Below are 18,395 nucleotides of genomic sequence, written 5' to 3'. Positions count from 1 at the left end.
TCACTCAAGTTTTGTGGATGGTGAATTTATCATCTGAGTTCTGAAGCCACAGGGGTGAGGGTCCTGAAACCAAGCTGTACCCTGTTCAGCTGATAATAATCCTGGAGAAGCCATCTCCGTGGTACATGTAAGCACGTGATGTCCGGAATAGGGAACACCTGGCTGCTTACGTCTCTTGGTCTCTATAGAGTAGTGGGAGAACTGAGATCCACTGAGGAGACCTCTTAAGCATAGACCAATCGCCTAGCAGTGACACTGGGTTCCTGGCTTGTTCTCCTGTTTAGGCCTCACTGAGGTCTATGAACACTCTATGCATACTCCCCATGCAGGTTCACTTGTGTTCTTCTACCTACAGACGCTGGGAGAGAAACATCATCCCCTGGCACTGACCTAAGCAAGAATCAGGCCATGAAGGAAAAGGAGAGGCTGATTAAAGAGCTGCAGCTCATTACCGAGGAGAGAAATGACCTGAGAGATCGCCTGAGGTTTCTGACAGAGAGATCCATGAAGAACAGGTATGAATCGCTCCAAATGCTCTTGTTTCATTCCTGGGTCTGCAAGGTCACCTTCTTCTTATCCTATTAAGGTTTTGGGTTCTAGAAAGCTGTGCCTCCCTAACCACCCTGTGGTAAACCTCACCTCCCATATAGTGGAGATTCAGAACCTGACCCTTCCTGAGGAGTGAGATTGAAAATGGACTCATCTGCTTCCATTTATTGAAAAGCAGAACTTGTGGTCTGAATGAAGAATTCAGGGATAAAGTCAGGGAGAGTGAGTTCCCAGTGTGCATTTGCAAAGCCCTTGACAGCTGGTGGCTTTGCAAGATTGTAATTGCAGTGAGTTTCTGGTGAGTCTCTGTACTTGCTAGGCAGGGGACTGAGTGCTGGAAAATCCAGGCAGCAGCCTGGGGTAATGTAGGACCCACCCTGAGTTCATATATTCCTAAATGCCGATGTTCATTGTATTCTATCATTTGGGGCCAGGCCACACTTCAGGCCAAATCCATATTATGAAGACCTGGAGAGAATGGAGGAGGTGGTCATGTCAATTCTGCACAACTTAGAGATGGAGAACACTGAGGTCCATGAGAACAACCATAAGCTGAAGAAGGAGATTACCTTCTCTAGGTTAGTCCTGGTCAGAGAGGCTATCACTTGTGGAATGGCCATTTCTGACTTTCTTTGTTCTGGATTGGACGGTCTTCAGCTCTGGTTCTATCTCTTGTGCTATTTACCCATCAGTGTTCCAGGGTCATTAGGACTCAGTTTTCAGTTCGATAAAAGACTGTTACTCATCCCAGGACTGTCTAGGCATCTACAGAAGGCTCTAGAGAGAACAGTACTGATTGAAGTCAGCAGAAGGTTATTAGGCTGACCTGGACCTATGGTGTCACACCAGGTTTTTCAAAACTCAGAGCGTGGACCACATGGTTAGCATGACCTTCTCTTGGTTCTACTGACCTCTTTTGAGGGTGTTGGCCCACTACTAATTGATGTTGGCCCCATGCATTGGGCTTTCATGGATAGTTGTAGATCCATGTTCTTTCTCAGAGGTGTGGACACTAATTGGTGTCAGGCCAAGCAAACAATTTATTCTTCCCCGAATTAACTCTTTATGTTTGTGCAGCAGCCTTATATGTATCAAGATGCATTTTATTAAGTCTTAATGGGTATCTGGGACCTGGTAGAGTTAGTGGGACTTGGTAGTAGGAATGGGAGAAAGGAGCAGCATGATCTTACTATGCAGACTGTATTTCCAGAAACCTGCTCAGCCAGCTCCTGATGGAGAACACATGTAGGAAGAAGTTGGTCCCACTGAAGCAGGAGAGCAAGGAGGTACATCTTGATTGTGCACTGAACCAGAAATATTTGGTTGACTTCAACAAGAAAGATAAAGACCATCAACGGCCAGACCCAGCATCATCTGGTATGGACAAACAGCTGTGTTAGCTTAACAATATCTGATAAAATTTGCCAATTTGATACATCTTTGCTTCTCTTACCACCTTTCTAATTTACACTCACAACCAGCCAACCACCTCATGCAATGGAATTGTTCATTGCTCTGCCTATGCACAAGTATTCTGGGAAGTTAACCACTTTTCAGAAACTGAATTATTGTGCAAGCATATTTTGCTGCTCTTTTTGAAGCTGCAGTCTAGAAATGGTGACAGATGAATAACATACCTCATTATTGCATATCCATGTGATACATTGGATCCTATGTAGAGTTTTGAACAATTTCTTGGTTCTTTGACAAATGACACTCTGTGGTCATGTGACCTCTTGTGTAGGAAGCCCCTTTGGGATAAGAACCAAGTGCAAATGTCAAATTAGTACTTGTCATTGGCTTTAACCTTGGTGACATATGGACATCTCCTTTCTTCCTGCAACCCGATGAGGTCTCTTGCCATTGCCCTGTTCTTGGTTTGCACTGGTATAAGTCTGGGTCCCATATTGGTAGCCCACATTACTGTGAGGCTCTCTGGAGATTTTGCTCTGCCCACAGAGTTAGCAACAATGATATCACTTAAAATGTCCATGTCGATTGTCCAATAGAACTGAGGTGGTAGAAGGCAGCATTCTGACAGGTGGCTTGCATTTCCCCACCAAATCAGTGTCTGAAAAACTGCCTTCCTCTCCCAGGTCTCAGAAAGTGCAAGAGAGCTGGAATTGGACAAATCCCAGTAAGAGAGCTTCCTGAAGAATAAGTTGCTTTCTCAGGAGTCCCTGATGACAAACATCCTGAATGGTAACAACATTTTTTGGATGAGTATTCTTCCTCAGAGTTAATTTGTCATTTCTTAGAGACCCTAAGTTTATATACCACTAAGCCAGCCTGACTGATTGAGGTCTTACTTTCTTCTCAGAAAACAGCACTTGAGAGACAACTTGGGGGACCGCCTTTCATTATGTGTGCTAGAGGAGAAACAGCAATACGTCTGTGCTTCTAAATGTTCGTTAAGAATATGCTTTTAGACATATTTTTGTTATGATTTTAATTGAAGTTTTCTTTATGTTGTTTCATATTTCTATGTTCTTGTTACTATTTTTACTTTCAAATATTTTTAAATATTTTTATTCATTTTAATCCTGTTTTGTTGTAAAAATGTATTTGTTATGAATAAAAATTGAATTCTATCTCTTGACTCTTAAGACCATTATTCTTACTCAAGGGTTCTGTCCCCTCCTGTGGACCTAGAACTGACAGCTAGAGATGGATCTCTGCATGTTCCATGGAGTCTGGGCTAATAAGTGAATTCAAAGTCACCAAGGGTACCCAGTGTGATAGTGTCTTTTGTGTGGATAATGTGGCTGTGTCTCGGACACACACTTTGTGATGTAATCACTGACATGCTTTACCCAATTGTTAGGGTCCATGTGGTTCTTCTGAGAGAGCAGCAGATGCTCTAACCTGTGAGTCATCACCACAGCTCCTGCAGGTAGCTTCTGTTATTTCACATGAGGTGCTGTATTAGGTGGACAGGATCACCTCCAATTAAATAGAGAGATCTCAGGAGATGTGTGTTCACAGGGAACTTACTGAGCCGTGCGTGCTCAGTGTGTTAGGTTGTCAGGCATCCCTACAGGGCTCTGGTGTCCCCACTGCTCATTGTGGGTCAGGATCATCCTCCAGCATCACTTAGTTTCCATACTAGAGCAGAACTTTCACCTAATATCAATGATGACCATATGTATTGTGCACATCTGATAAAATACAGAATAGAAACTAGCTTCTTGTAGGCCAGATTGGCATGATCAGTTTTTTGATTGTTAGCAAGAAAATTATTTTAATCTAAGCAGTTTAGGAAGGAACCTCCAGAGCATCCATAGTGAATGCAGCCTGCAGCTGTGAACACAGGTTTCTGTTGGAGAGCAGGCCTGTGCAAGCCCAGAACCTAGGTGGGACAGTTCAAGCTACCCTTTTTCCATGGCCAATCTGGGATCATATTGAGAATGTATTTTTTCCAGGTGACTGATTTCCAATTTGTGGAATTGATCTAACTTGCTGAGAGTGGAGGTGACTCAGATTTAAAGTACAGAGGAACCAATCCAGTATGTCCACAAAAGCTTGCTGTCACCCCAGGGCTTTTAAAAGCTCAGCAGCTAGAGAAGCAATGTAGTATTTGGTTACTCTCATGCTTAGGTCTAGTCATTCATTATAAGCTGACCATGACACAAAAAGAGTCATCTGTGTCACAATAGAAACTAGTTGTAACTAGATTCACCCCACACTATCACATCACTACCGTATTTGAGGTTCTCAGTTACTATCTAAGAACCTGGAAGAGACCTGGGTCTTGCTACACAAACTCATGATTTATGTCTTCATGACACTGTGTGCTTTGTTCTCTTAATGGTACCATTGGCATACAATACCTTGGATACTTTGTGCTGACATCTGTGACATGAGACAATAGTTCATGTCATCCTAACCTGAATAAACTGTCCTTAGAATACAGTGTGGTATGAGGGGCCTTCTTTTCCTGTGAGATAGCAAAACATTTCCTGTCTTCAGTCAAGAATGACAGCCATTGTCCAGTACCTGTCTTGAGTTGTCCACCTTTTCAGCTGAGAGCCTTCATCCAGGCTGCTCTATAATTCTGTAGAAGATTAATAGGGTTCCTGTCCTAGGATTTAATTCTGCATGACTGTACTTGCCGAACATGCTCAAAGCCCTGTGATCCACCCTAGCCCTCTGTGCTTTAGAGAAAGAAAATAAAGAACCACATTGCACTTGAACTTTCTCCTCCAACAAAAGGAGAGCCTGCATAGGGCCTTTAAGTAACTCTAAACCCCAGCTTCCCCACAGCTCCCTCCATCAATTCCATGATTGGTGTGTTTTCACTACTACTCACTTTCTTCTCTGTGCAAAGAATGTGCACCATGTCAGTAAAGTGTGTGTGTGTGTGTGTGTGTGTGTGTGTGTGTGTAGTCCCTAGTGAAATGTGTCGAGGTGCATGCAGACTCATGCTACTACTGTCCCATGGTACCTTTCAGGGAACCCTGAAATGGTGGCTACTTTAATACAGTCTAACCCGGGTGTGCATGGTTTCTGTAACATGACATCATCACCACTACAGAGAGCAGGAAAAGCTTCAGTAGTCACATGGATGTGATCAATCAGTGTTAGTCATGCCCTTCCAGCATGGTAGACTGCAGGTTGTCTGTCCCCAGCACTTTGCTCTCTTGTGCCCAAACAATGCTAAGTTCGGGGCCATTGAGCCGTGAGGCAGAGGCTCACCACCCTCAGTGCTGCCTAAGACACCTAAGACTGTCTCTTTCGGGTGTGTGCGTGCTGGACACTCATGGATCCTGAGATCTCCGCAGCTGAGGTGAAACAGTACCGGAGCCATTGCAATGTGGGCACACATTTGGTTGTGGAGCTGGGCCACCTTTGACTTTTGGTGAGTGGAGAGACAACTGTTGGCTGAGCCTTTGGTGAACCGGATGGCCCCTGGCCACGTCAGCAGTCAGCAGTATCAAAGCTGAGCAACCAGTGTTTTATGTTCCATTTTGTCATCGCTGGTCAGTGTTCTGATGCCACAGCACATGGCTGGTCTCAATCTCCCCATGTGGCCACAATCCCTAATTGATATGGCCTCCACTTGCCAAGTGCCACTGGGATTTCTGTAGAACCCCTAAGGCAGCAGCAAGCAGGAGCTCCTGGCTATTCCCTCCCTGCTCTCTGGATCTGCAAGTCGTTCTGTGTACATATGGCTATGTCCTCATATACTCTTGATGCCATGATACCTTAATAAACAGTTGAATCATGCCCTGATGGCCAGTTTTCAACTGCTACCTGACACCATCTATAATCGCCTGGGAAATGAGGGACAGTCTGGATCAGACTGTCTTCGTTGCTGTGGGAGATGCCAGGCAACCTCTTTTCTGATCCTAGGGTCCCTATACCCAGTCACTTGTCCCCTCTACAGCCAGACCCTACTTCTGCTCCTAGGCACTGTCTTGAACTTCCTTCCCTCAGGTGGCTTCTCTCCTTTGGTTGCTACAGAAACCTGTTATTAGGAAAGGAACAGGGAGTTAAGAGTTCAAAGCCATCTTCCCACTGATGTTCTTTCTCAGAGGTCAGTGGGACACTTAAAGAGTTTTGTGTATACATTTTATTAAGCAAGGGACAATCATGCATCAGACACAGGAAACTAACAGCACATCTACCGGACCTCCTTCAACACCTGGGCATCTCTTCTGGCCTGTGCTTCTGTGTGCTGAAACCTGGGGACCAACTTCCTGTGGGGTTTCCCAGGATGACTATGCACATTACTTCACTGACGTAAATCCTCAAAACTCACAAACAGCAATGGGACCGCCACAGGAACGGTTCTCCATCAACAGATACCACAGACCAGCAAGCAGAAGCATGGGAGGGTGGTGCTGTGGTTCACACACTTCTCTTTCCTCACTAGGGCAGGTGACCTGCTGAAGAAAATAAGGAGGCAGCAGGATGGAAGAGGAAAACTACAACCCAGTCCTTGCATTAAACACCCACGCACATTCAGACTAGAAGAGAGAAGTTTGCCAAGAATGAGGGCCACTTTGGACATCCATCATCAATAGCCCTGGCTGTCTAGGCCAGCATCAGATCCAGCAGTCTCCAGGCAGGTGTCAGCCAGGCCCTCAAGGGCACTAAGAGCATTAACCATGAAGAATAGAACAAGATCTCTGCCTCTTGCCTGCCTGACAGCCAAGCATGTGTATGCCCAGGCTATGCTCACGCTGGGACCCCTGCTAGATATTAAGATATAGAGACCTGATAGTTGATTAGGACCCTGTTCGAAAAGGAAGATACCGGATATTTCCCTCTGGCATCCATGTGTGCATGCATGGTTGTACAAGCTGGTAGAATCTCTCTCTCTCTCTCTCTCTCTCTCTCTCTCTCTCTCTCTCTCTCACACACACACACACACACACACACACACACACACACATTCAAAGTTTTGAAGCACAGCAGAAGAATCTCTGGGACTCTAAGCCTGAGCAACCTCATCTGTGAGCCACAGCTTCTGTGTGAGAGCTCCTTTGTGTGAGAGGGGTAGGGTGACTGAGGAAGTTTGCTGGTGTCCATCCCTGGCCTGCATGTTCATGCATACAGAGACATGGACACATGCATATGCTGAGTACCCCTCATCCAATCCTGAAATCTGAAAACATTGAATTTCAAATCCAGGCATTCTCCTAACCTACACCTTCCCTCAGGAATTGGAGATGAGGCCTTGCAAGAATCCTCAACCAGTGAGACTGGCCCAGACCTTCTGAGATCCATTCTGCCCCAGGAGAACACAGCAGGCGGTATCAGGACAACACAGACACTCAAGACTCCAGCCTGATGCAGGGACTGCCTGCTGGGTTAGGAGAAGACTCAGCATCAGGTTCCTGAAGGAAAACATCACCTCTGAACACACGGGGTCGCTGTGGCTATGCCTTCAAGGCATCTTCAGCAGCAGCTTAAATGGACTAGAAATGACTATGGGAATCTGCCTGCAGGGTGATGTGAGAATCCTTTTGCTCAGGCTTGATCGCTAGATGTTGCCACAGAAACCCTTGAACTCTTCTTGGAGTACAGTCCATGCAGAGGCTGAACACAAAACATTCTGATTATGAACTGAGTTTAACAGATAATCCGGATCCTGAAGGCCACAGGCCCAAAGGTCTGCACTGCAGGGGTGAGGCATCACTGCAGGGATGACCACACAGTGCAGGGGTGAGGAGTCACTGCAGGGATGACCACACAGTGCAGGGGTGAGGAGTCACTGCAGGGATGACCACACAGTGCAGGGGTGAGGCATCACTGCAGGGATGACCACACACTGCAGGGGTGAGGTGTCACTGCGGGGATGACCACACAGTGCAGGGGTGAGGTGTCACTGCGGGGATGACCACACACTGCAGGGGTGAGGTGTCACTGCGGGGATGACCACACACTGCAGGGGTGAGGTGTCACTGCGGGGATGACCACACAATGCAGGGGTGAGGTGTCACTGCGGGGATGACCAGCAGTATCCCAGCCTTGGCCTGGGAAGAGCCATTGACACCCACACTTTCTGGGGCAACATTGTCTCCTGAGGATAGAGTCAGGCCAGGAGCAGCAACTGATGTTCACGAGGGACAAACTTTCTTCACCTCCTGCCCATGCTGGCCCTAGGATCTGGGCTTTTTTGGTGACATGAGTGCTGAGCCTCCCAGGTAGATGGGTTTTCAGGGGTCAGGTGGTGATTGTCACCAAAGATATCCATAAGGATAAGTCATACTGGACTAATTCCCATATTAGATCCCTTCTCACAGGTCACAGAGGCCATAGTGGGTCCTAAATGTGGAGTCAGGTTCCTGCGCACTTTTGAGGAGACTGGTCAGACATTTAGGCTTCGTGATATTTTGTTGGCATTATATTGGGGGGATTTTATTTTTACTGTTGGGGCCAAACCTGGGGCTGCCATGTGGAGGGAAAAGCTTTGCCATAGCTGTAGATCATCCCTAATGATAAACTCCTGAATTCTCCCAATCCTGGAACTATCTAGGTCCCTCACATGATGCAACCTTTGGGGCATTCCTCACATAGAATCATGGGGTGGACTGCATCCCAAAGAGAGACAGTGGGAAATGTTCCCCAGTGTCTCCCTGTGGCTGTGACGATGGGAGTGCTGACCAGTAGAATGCAGGCCCCATGTGAAAGCCTTTTGGTTTCTACTTGAGTGGAATCTTCACCATGCCTTTTTTTTTTTTTCTTGAAACACAGGTTGCCTTGGAACTTACAGTCTTCCATCACCCTGACTCAGTTTCCCATGACTGCGATCATAGGCTTAAATTACTATGCCCATTTTTCTTTTTTGTATTTATAAATCCGCTAAAAAGCCAGAAGGATCCAGAATGTAAAATGGTGCGGTCCAAGGCATTTCCAACAGGGGATTCTTGACCTAGGAGTATCCAGACCAGTGTTTATTGTGTGGCTACTTCATTCCCATAACAGCTTATATTTGACAAAGAATTCCAAGTTGTGATATCAGTGGGCAGCAGGCGATATCCCACACAGCAGGACTGACTCAGGTTGTAATTAAGGCTGGAGAAATTTACTAGGACCCTGGTAATCCTACCACCCTGGGGCCTTTAGATAGCCTTAATCTGATCTTCCCCCCTGTGCTATGAATCAATTGCTCTTGAAGGTAGATTTGAATTTACAGTCACTGTGAGGCAGGAGAATTAGGACCCTACAGTCACTCTGGGCTCCATAGGAAGAGCCTGTTTCAATAGTAAAAGAGGTCACCTGTGAGTTCTTACTGTCTTCCCTGAGGCCTTACTGCTGGAGTTAGACTAGCTGTCTCACCAATTGAAGTAGAGGGCAGAATGCTGGTGCCTTCTATAGTGAGGACTAGTGACAGATGGTCTATGGAAATTCTAGAAAGGTCTACTAGTATTTATGTCCTGTGCATGGGAACTGCTGGCTTCCCTGTGTCCTTTGCCTTTATTTTGCAGTCCATGGGGCACCTGGAAATGTCCCCAAACCAGGCTGTACACAGGGCCTGTCCCGTGACTCTCACTTGTGCTCAGAGCCTGCCTGATAGTCATAGGTCTGACAGAGCCCTGACACCTGCAGAGACCACTATAAGGGACCCTGCAATCCCCATACTGCCCATCAGTGTCTATAATGTCCCTATACGACACTGAGACAGTCTAAGCTCCTTCCAATCTTTATGCTGCATCAGAATCTGACCATTGCTACTTTTGCTCCTCTCATACCCACACTAGAAGCCCTGTACCCACACTAGTCCCAGCTGGCCTGTTGCCTACTGACATCTCATTGACTCTGCCCCAATATTCCCTCTTTCCCTGGGTCCCTGCAACTGTGTCCAGTTCTGGCTGCTTCCCTGCCTCCCCACTTCCATTTTCCAAATGGCCACATTGACACATGGGTTTCTGGGTCTCCCACTCCTCGGATGCTGGGAACAGGTTCCTTCTTTGCTGTTTGAATGGTTGTCCTAACACTAGAGGACCTTGCTTCAAGTAGTGGCAGTCAAACCTGGTGCTGATCGTGTCAGATCTGTCCAGGCTGTCTGTGTGACTGTGGAATGCGCCTCTGTTTTGGCTGAGTGTTATTTACCTCCCTCGTGGCCATGTGATAACCAGACCATGAGCATGTTCATTGTTTGGAAAGAAGGGTGTGGAGGACATATGCTCCTCATCCTAGCATTAGTGGAAAAAAGACATAGGTAGATGATGCATTCTAGACCATCCTGGGCTATAGAAACTCTGCCTCGAAGAATGCAGGTGGAGCAGGGCTGGGGTTCAGTTGGTTGCCTAGCAGCCTACCACATTGAGCAGGCACTGCTCAACCACCTGTACATACACATCTCCTGAGATCTCTCTCCTAAATGGGAGGTGATCGTGTCCACCTAGTACAGCACATGCCCTGGAAGGACAAAAGCTAGCTGTGGTGATGACTCCCAGGTTAGAGCATCTGCTTGTCTCTCAGAAGAACCACATGGTCCCTAACAATCATCTACAATGGGGAATGCTATTCCCTCCTTTGGATCATGAGGGAAATGCACTCAGGAGTGGCCCAGACATACATTTGAAAAAAAAAGATCCATTGAGTTACATGATAAAAATAAATATAATCAGCAACAATAAAAAACACAGCATATGAATGAAACAGCACCTATAAAAATCTATTTCCCAAAATGACGTTGATGGTCATTATCTTTGTGGTTTAATACTAATGCTGTATTGTAAGAAAAACTGAGGCACATGGTTCTCCATTAGGATTATTCTATATTCCTTTGTGAAAGTTGTCATTTTTTCTGCAGCTCTACAGGCATGAGTGTGTGTTACTCAATATCTGGTGCACACAGTCAATAAGGAATGTGTGTTGTAGACTGATATAGACTAGGATGAGCAGAAGACATGACAGCATGGATACAGTATGTCAGTGATTACATCATAAAGTGTGTGTCCATAAAAAAAGTCACATTATCCACACAAAAGACACTATCACCCTGTGTACACCTTGGTGGCTTTGATTTCCCTATTTACCCATGCTGCCTGGACCATGCAAAGATCCATATCTAGCTGTCAGTTCTAAGTCTACAGGAGGGGAAAGGACCCTTGAATAAGATGGTCTTAAGAGTCAAGAGTTACAAATCAATTTTTATTCATAAGGAATACAATTTACAAAAAACAGGCATAAAATGAACAACTAAAATGGTATAAAAAATGAAAAACAGTAACAAGAATATATAACTATGAAATAACAAAAAGAAAACTTCAATGAAAATCATAACCAAAAACATTTCTTAACAGCATTTTCTTAATGAACATTTAGAAACACAGTTGTAGTGCAGTTTCTCCACTTGGACAAGATGTCAAGGCAGTCCCCTCAGATGTCTCTCAAATGGTATTGTCTGTATGAGAAAGGAGAAGGACCTCAACCAGACAGACTGGCATACGGATACATAAATTTAGGGTCTCTATACATTGAAGAAATTATCTGAGAAGAAGAATATTCCCCCAAAAAGTCTTTGACTGTGAGGATTGTCGTCACAGGGAACTCCTGAGGAAGAAACTCACTCTTCAGGGGGCTGTCTTCCTGGTATCCGTCCTATGCCATGTCTCCTGCAGTTTCTGAGACCTGGGAGGAGAAGGCAGCTATTAAGACACTGATTTGGTGGGGACATGCATAGCAGCTGTCAAGTTGCTGCCTTCTGTCCCCTCAGCTGCATTGGACACACAGCACTGATCTTTTCACTGAAATCATTGCTGATATCTCTGCAGGCTGGGAACATCACCAGCAACCCTCACAGTACTGTGGGAGAACAAGCTGCTCCTCAGACTCTACCAGTGCAAACCAAGAATGGGGAAATGGGGAGAGACCTAATTGGGGTGCAGGAAGAAAGGAGAAGGCCACATGATACCCAGATGAAAGCCAATGACCAGGACTCATTTGCCATTTGCACTTGGTTCTTATCCCTACAAGGTGCTTCCAACCATCACATGACCCCTGTATGACCTTTGTCACACGACCAAGAACTCGTTCAAATCTCTTCATAGCATCCAATCTGTAATAGGGAGATGCAGTCATGTGATATGTTATTCCTCTGTCACCATTTCTGGACTGCAGTTTCAAAAAGGGCAGAGAAGTATAATTGCCAATAATTCAGTTTCTGAAGAGTGGTTAACATCCCAGAATACTTGTGCATACACAGAGCAATGAATAACTCTATCACATGAGGTGGGTGACTGACTGGGTGTGGGGAGATTAGAAAGATGATAGGGGAAGCAAAGATGTATCCAATAGGCAAATGGTATCAGACATTGTTAATCTGACTCAGCTGCTTGTTCCTACCACATTTTGCTGGGTCTGGAGGTTGCTGGCCTTCTCCTGTTCGTCTTCATCCTTCGGGTTCAACTCAAACAAATATCGCTGTAACTCCTTGCTCTCCTGCTTCAATGTGACCAACTTCTTCTTCATACATGCCTGGTCCATCAGGAGCCGGCTGTGCAGGTTGCTGGAAACACACTCTGCATAGTAAGATCCTGAGGCCTCTTCCTCCCATTCCAACTGCCAAATCCCACAAACTCCACCAGGACCCAGATACCCATAAAGACTTCATAGAATACATCTCCATACATGTAAGGCTGCTGCACAAACAGCAAACGGCCAATCCAGGGAAGAATAAATTGTTTCTGTGACCCACGCACCAATAAGAGTCCATGTCTGTCCAAAAGAACAAGGGATCTACAACTACCCATGAGAGCTCAATACATCGGGACAGCATCAATTAGTAGGCAGCAAATAACCACAAGAGGACAGTATGACCAAGGGAGGTCATGCAAACCATGTCGTCCACACATTGAGCTTTGTTAAACCTGGTATGACCCCAGAGCCGCAGGTTGGCCTAATAACACTCTGATGCCTGAATCAGTGTAGTTCTATCCAGAGCCTTGTTAAGATGCATAGACACTGTGGTGAGAAGTCACAGTCTCTTAAAGAACTGAAACTGAGTCCAAAAGACCCACAGCACAGTGATATTAAACAGCAGAAGACATGGGCCCAGAGCTGCAGACCCCCCGGTCCAGAACAAAGAGAGGCAGCAATGGCCATTCCACAAGTGAGGGGCCCTTCTGACCAGTACTTACCGATAGAAGTTAATCTCCTTCTTGAGCTCCTGAAATTTCTCACGATGTTCAATATTCTTTGTGTGTAAGTTGTGCAGTAATGACATGACCTCTTTCTCCTTTATCTTCAAGTTTTCATAAAATGGATTTGGCCTGAAGTAGGGGCTGGCCCCAGGAAGATAGAACCCAATGAACATCGAGGTTTAGGATTATATGAACTCAGGCTGTGTCCTGTACTACCCCAGTCCTGGAAGGACACTTTATGAATTCTACATATTTGAATTCTTCAGCTTCAGAAACTTGGAATTGTGTGCCCAGGAAAACAGAAGCTAAGCACCCAGATAAAGGGTTCCCTGGCTCACTTTTTTCAATCAGGAGGGCTGGATCTGCATTCAAACCTGTTATGCTGTCAAGAGCCTAGGCCACAGCTCTTACGCTAACACACACACACACACACACACACACACACACACACACACATCCAGAAACCTCTGATTTCATTTTTCCTGTTTTGACAAGTGGAATGCTACAAGCCGAATAACTAATATTCTAGAGGCAGACAGTACACATAATTCTGGAGATGAGACCAGATATTGCCACAAACTTATAATCTGCCCAGGCATACAAATGTATAGACAAATGTGACCACACAGGCAAAGAACTGTGCTGTTGAAAGTGGGGCTTCCAAAATAAAGTACTTACACCTCCATGAAACTATTATACAGGTATATCCTGAGGTCAAAAAACAGACCCCTAAATTCCAACGGTGGAGGGACACAGAAACATATAAAAGTTGTGCATATGCATGCAGACCTGTGCACATACAGACACACAAACTGGTACACACCCACAAGAAAAGAAAATTAAACAGACTCAGAGAATGAGAAAGAGAGACAAATATGGAAAGAGCACAATGAGAATCAGTAGAAATGTATGCACCATTACTATCTCAGAGTTTAAGGCACACAGACAAGAAGGAACAGGCCTGAGCCTCAGGACTTCTAGTTAAGCATGGAGATGAACAATGTGGGACCTGTCACCTAAGGGTGCTGCCAGGAGACGATAGCGTTCAGTCACCTTCCTAGCAAGTACAAACACTGTCCACAAACTCACAGCACCTAGTACCTTGCAAAGCTACCACCTGTCAAGGGCTTTCCAATTGTACACTGGGAACTCATGCTCCAGTGACTTTATCCCTGAATTCTTCACTCAGATCACAAGTTCAGATTTTCAACAGGCAGAATCAGAGAGTCCATGTCCAAACTCACTCCTCAGTAAGGGTCAGGTTCTGAATCTCCTCTCTATGGGAGATGAGGTTTAGAACAAGGTCGTTTGTTTGGAGCAATGCATACCTCTTGTTCATGCATCCACCTGTCACATAAAGGAGGCGATCTGTCAGCTCACTTCTCTCCTTGGTAGTTAGCTCCAGTTCTCTATTCAGCCTCTCCTCTTCCTCGTTGTCCTGCACCTTGTTTAGGATATTTTCAGGGGATGACATCTGTCTGCAGGCCTCTGTAGGTAGAAGAACACAAGTGAACCCGCATGGGGTGAATGCATAGAGCATACATAGACCACAGTGAGGTCCAAACAGGAGAACATGCTTGGAAGCCTGTGTCACTGCAAGAAGTTTGGTCTGTGTAAGAGGCATCCTAAGTGGATCACAGTTCCCCCACTACTATATAGAGACCAAGAGATGTAAGCAGCCAGGTGTTCCCTATGCCCGCCCACACAGGCTTACAAGTACCAGAGAGATGCCTTCTCCACGATTATTATCAGGTACGCAGGCTACAACCTGGTTTCAGGACTCTCACCCCTCTGGTTTCAGAAGTCAGATCATCAATTCAGCATCCACAATGACTTGATTGATCAGGGATACTCAGATATCCTACACTGTTACTCTAGTCCAATAACTTTGCATTAAAAAGACATGTAGGGGGAGGACATGGTCAACAGACTTATTAATTCCCCCTACTGAAATGACAAATGCCCCAGAAGTGCCAATAGGTTACAGGCTCTTTCTCTACCTGCTCCATATAGTTTGGCTACTGTAGAAAAATATCTGCCACGCAGAACCTCTAATATATGAAGGTAAGTTTGGCCCCGTCAGCCAGAGGTAGTCAGAGGAGTTCTAAGAATATAAGGTCATGGCCAGGAGCACAGTTCTCTCCCTCTTACTACTGTCAGATAGCCACTGAATTTAAAGAAGCAATGAAAGTGAAGTACATTGATGCCCTGTTTAATTCAGAAAAGTTATACCCTCATGACTCCTGGTGGTGTTATAATATCAATTTAACATACCAAATGCACTGTAAAAGTAAAGACTAGAAGTTCACCCAATAATAGCAGAGGCAGTGCCATATCCTCCATGTGGTTATGGAGAAACTAATGATGTGAAAACCTTCACTTTCAGGAATTGTGATAATCATGGAATTCAATATCTGTGGAGATGTTCCAGTGGTTGAGGCCCATTACTTAAACAGCCAACGGAAGACCCCCCCACACACCCCTGACAGGAAGCTCAACATACACTGCCCAGAACTTACTCCACATTCCCCATGTCCTGTGTCCATCATTACCTTTAGGTTTCATTTGCTTCACTCTAGACTCTTCTCTATCAACATCAACTCTCCCAAAGCGCCTACAAAGACGGGCAAACATGTCTGTGGATATATCCTTTGGACACTAAGAGAAAAAGTAGGGAATTGGTTGTCACAACGATACTGGTGACATCACAGGGATTCCAAGAAGTCCCTAGGAGACAATAGAATGTCCACGAAGGGTCTGCTGATGTCACGGAGAACAGACTTTGCCTCCTTACTAATGTTCTCCCTGTACTGAGCAAAAGCTGATGGACCCTTTTCAGGGGACTTCCCTGTGGCATAGCCACTGAGCACCACATGCTTCCAAAGCCAAATTTGGCTCTAGGCTTGATTGGAAAAACCTAAGTCATTGCTATGTATCTAAATGAGTGCTTCCTCCCCAATCCCTGCACAGAAATGTTTCATCCTACCTCAAATTCTCCTCAGTCAGCAATATTACCCATTAAAGATTACTGAGAAATCACACCAGTTCCTATAAGTAGCCAAAGAGGTCTCCTGTCTCATCATGTGCAGGTGCATGAAATCACACCCAGAAATAGCCTGTAGGGTAGGTTGCAATGTGGGTGTGTGTTATGGGTACAACCTGAAGCTTTCTGCTTAACATTTGACAGTTGCCACCAGATTACTTAGGAGAAAGAATTGCATTCATTATTGTCCTGGCAACAATGTGGTGATCTGTTAGCAGAGGAAACTGAAATATTGGATCCACCAGTGAATGCACCCTCAGGCTGAGTGTGGGGCTCTCCTCTTTGCACTTAAGTTACCAAAGCAGGATTCCTTACAGGCCTCTCTTAGTTATAACGTGTGATTTCATCTGAAAAATAAAATAGTCAGCAGATGTGGCGGGGGGGATGCAGCCAAAGGAGTAGGACAAGCCTAGAGACATAACTCAGTGGACAGAGTAAGAAACAAGCATCTTCACTCCTGTTTCATGGATCACCCCACAAAACACAAAAGCATCTATCGTACTAAAGAAAAAGAAACCAGTTATTTTATTGAATGCATACACTAATACTGTTTACAGTATTAGTAGCAAAGCTCAGATTTTGGGGGCAGATCCATGACTTGAACTATCTTCCTGACAACATATAAAGCAATAAATAAATAAATAAATAAATAAATAAATAAATAAATAAATAAGAAAAAAACACAAAAATAAAAAACACAAAAAGCACAAGCCTCTCATGTGAAGTTACAGAAGAGTGATCCAGTGGTCACTTCTGACTAGGCCATTTTAGCTATGACGGTGCATAGTGACCCTTAATTTGATGGGTCCTACATAAAGCTTTGTGCAATATTGTCATTTTAACAAACCTCATCCAGAACATACATAACGACACAGGATATGATCACAATGTCCTTGCTGTGTATCAAGTTATTTTTCTGTGTCCTTGATTGTCAGGCATATTACAGCAACAATCTGAGATGGCTGGTAGACTTGGAAGAAAGTGGATAAGAAAGATCCCCATTTATATATCAGTACAGCCATTTCTTAAGCATGAGAATCTTTTAAGCTGGCCCTCGCTTAGCCCCTAGACGTTAGACAATAGACCAGAAAGTATAGAAAGCACATTCCCACCCACTCTCTAGGAAGCTGCCCGACCATAAGAACAGAGGGTATAGAATATATTTACTGCAGGGCAATTACAAGACAGGAAACATCTCTGAGAAGCTGACTGACCACTATAGAAGTGAGATGTCCTTGGTACTGAATGCAGCTGTGCTATAGGCTGACATAGCTATAGCCTTGTCCTGGGAACTCCAGAAGAGAAACACCTGCCAAGACAGATATCCTTGATCCTTGTCCTGGGAACCCCAGGATAAGAAAACATATATCAAGTCAGACGTCCTTGGTACTGAAATAGCTGCATTGATGTGGTTATGGCCTTATCCCAGGAATTCCAGGACGAGAAACATCTGCCTAGTTATCCTTGGCACCGAAATAGCTGAGCTAAGGAAACTGTGTGATCGTAAATGACTGTTTAAGCTGTACATTTCTGTTGTTCGAGGCTCCTCACATCCTTCCTGCGTGTGGACCATATCGAGCCCCAGTGCATTGGTATCCCAAAGTAAACCTCTTGTTTTTACATCAAGACTGAGTCCTGTGTGTTCATGGGGTGGTGACTGTCCTCAGGACTGGAGCGAGAGTCTCCTCTGTCTGAGGGTCTTTCAGATAAAGCTATAGTTGTGGGTTACACACCTCAGGTCTCATTGGCTAATGCTGTCCTCACAGTCCTTGGAGGCCCCTTTGTAAGACTACCTGTTGGAAAGTAGAAGCAGCTTTATTTGAGGTCAAAGTGAACCTAACGAGCAACGTAGAGAACAAGATGGGGTAATTGAGAACCTGTCTAAAACCAGCACAGAAACCCACCCTTCATTCAAAGCATCATCTACCAATTCTTGAATTTTTACCATTCTCTGCCAACCAGTCTTTCATTCAGGAAAGGTAGAAAAGAACTGGAAATGATCTTTGTATTCTAAGGACCTTGATCTGTCTTTCCTTAGGTCCACGTTAAGAACAAATGAAATGGGTATCACCATATGAACAACTTAGTATCACCTACTCAGCATTTCTAGCCTAATCCTGTGCCTATGGCAATCTCAAGCTTCCCTGAGTGTTGCTGCCCCAGCAAGAAGAATGAAGAACTGAGGTCAAACCCCAGTGAACCTT

The 18,395-nt window shown here is 45.1% G+C and overlaps 1 protein-coding gene and 1 long non-coding RNA gene across 2 annotated transcripts; one reads left to right on the top strand and one right to left on the bottom strand.

The window, feature by feature from the left end:
* The first annotated feature begins 1,486 nt into the window (after positions 1–1,486).
* LOC134483536 (uncharacterized) lies at positions 1,487–3,095 on the top strand. Its single transcript, XR_010060359.1, has 3 exons — positions 1,487–1,926; positions 2,646–2,751; positions 2,870–3,095. It is a non-coding gene; the product is annotated as an uncharacterized LOC134483536 (long non-coding RNA).
* A 9,063-nt stretch (positions 3,096–12,158) lies between these two features.
* On the bottom strand, positions 12,159–14,872 carry LOC134483400 (disks large homolog 5-like). The gene is made up of 3 exons (XM_063278681.1): positions 14,477–14,872; positions 13,146–13,289; positions 12,159–12,514 (listed from the first exon to the last, which is right to left on the bottom strand). The coding sequence occupies exons 1-3, from the start codon at positions 14,770–14,772 to the stop codon at positions 12,334–12,336; spliced, it is 621 nt and encodes a 206-aa protein (XP_063134751.1). The 5' UTR covers positions 14,773–14,872; the 3' UTR covers positions 12,159–12,333.
* Between the last annotated feature and the right edge of the window lie 3,523 nt (positions 14,873–18,395).

This window comes from Rattus norvegicus, chromosome 19 (genome assembly GCF_036323735.1).
Source record: "Rattus norvegicus strain BN/NHsdMcwi chromosome 19, GRCr8, whole genome shotgun sequence".
NCBI lineage: Eukaryota > Metazoa > Chordata > Mammalia > Rodentia > Muridae > Rattus > Rattus norvegicus.
The sequence above is the reverse complement of the archived record's forward strand: the minus strand, read 5'-3'. Positions and strand labels throughout refer to the sequence as shown.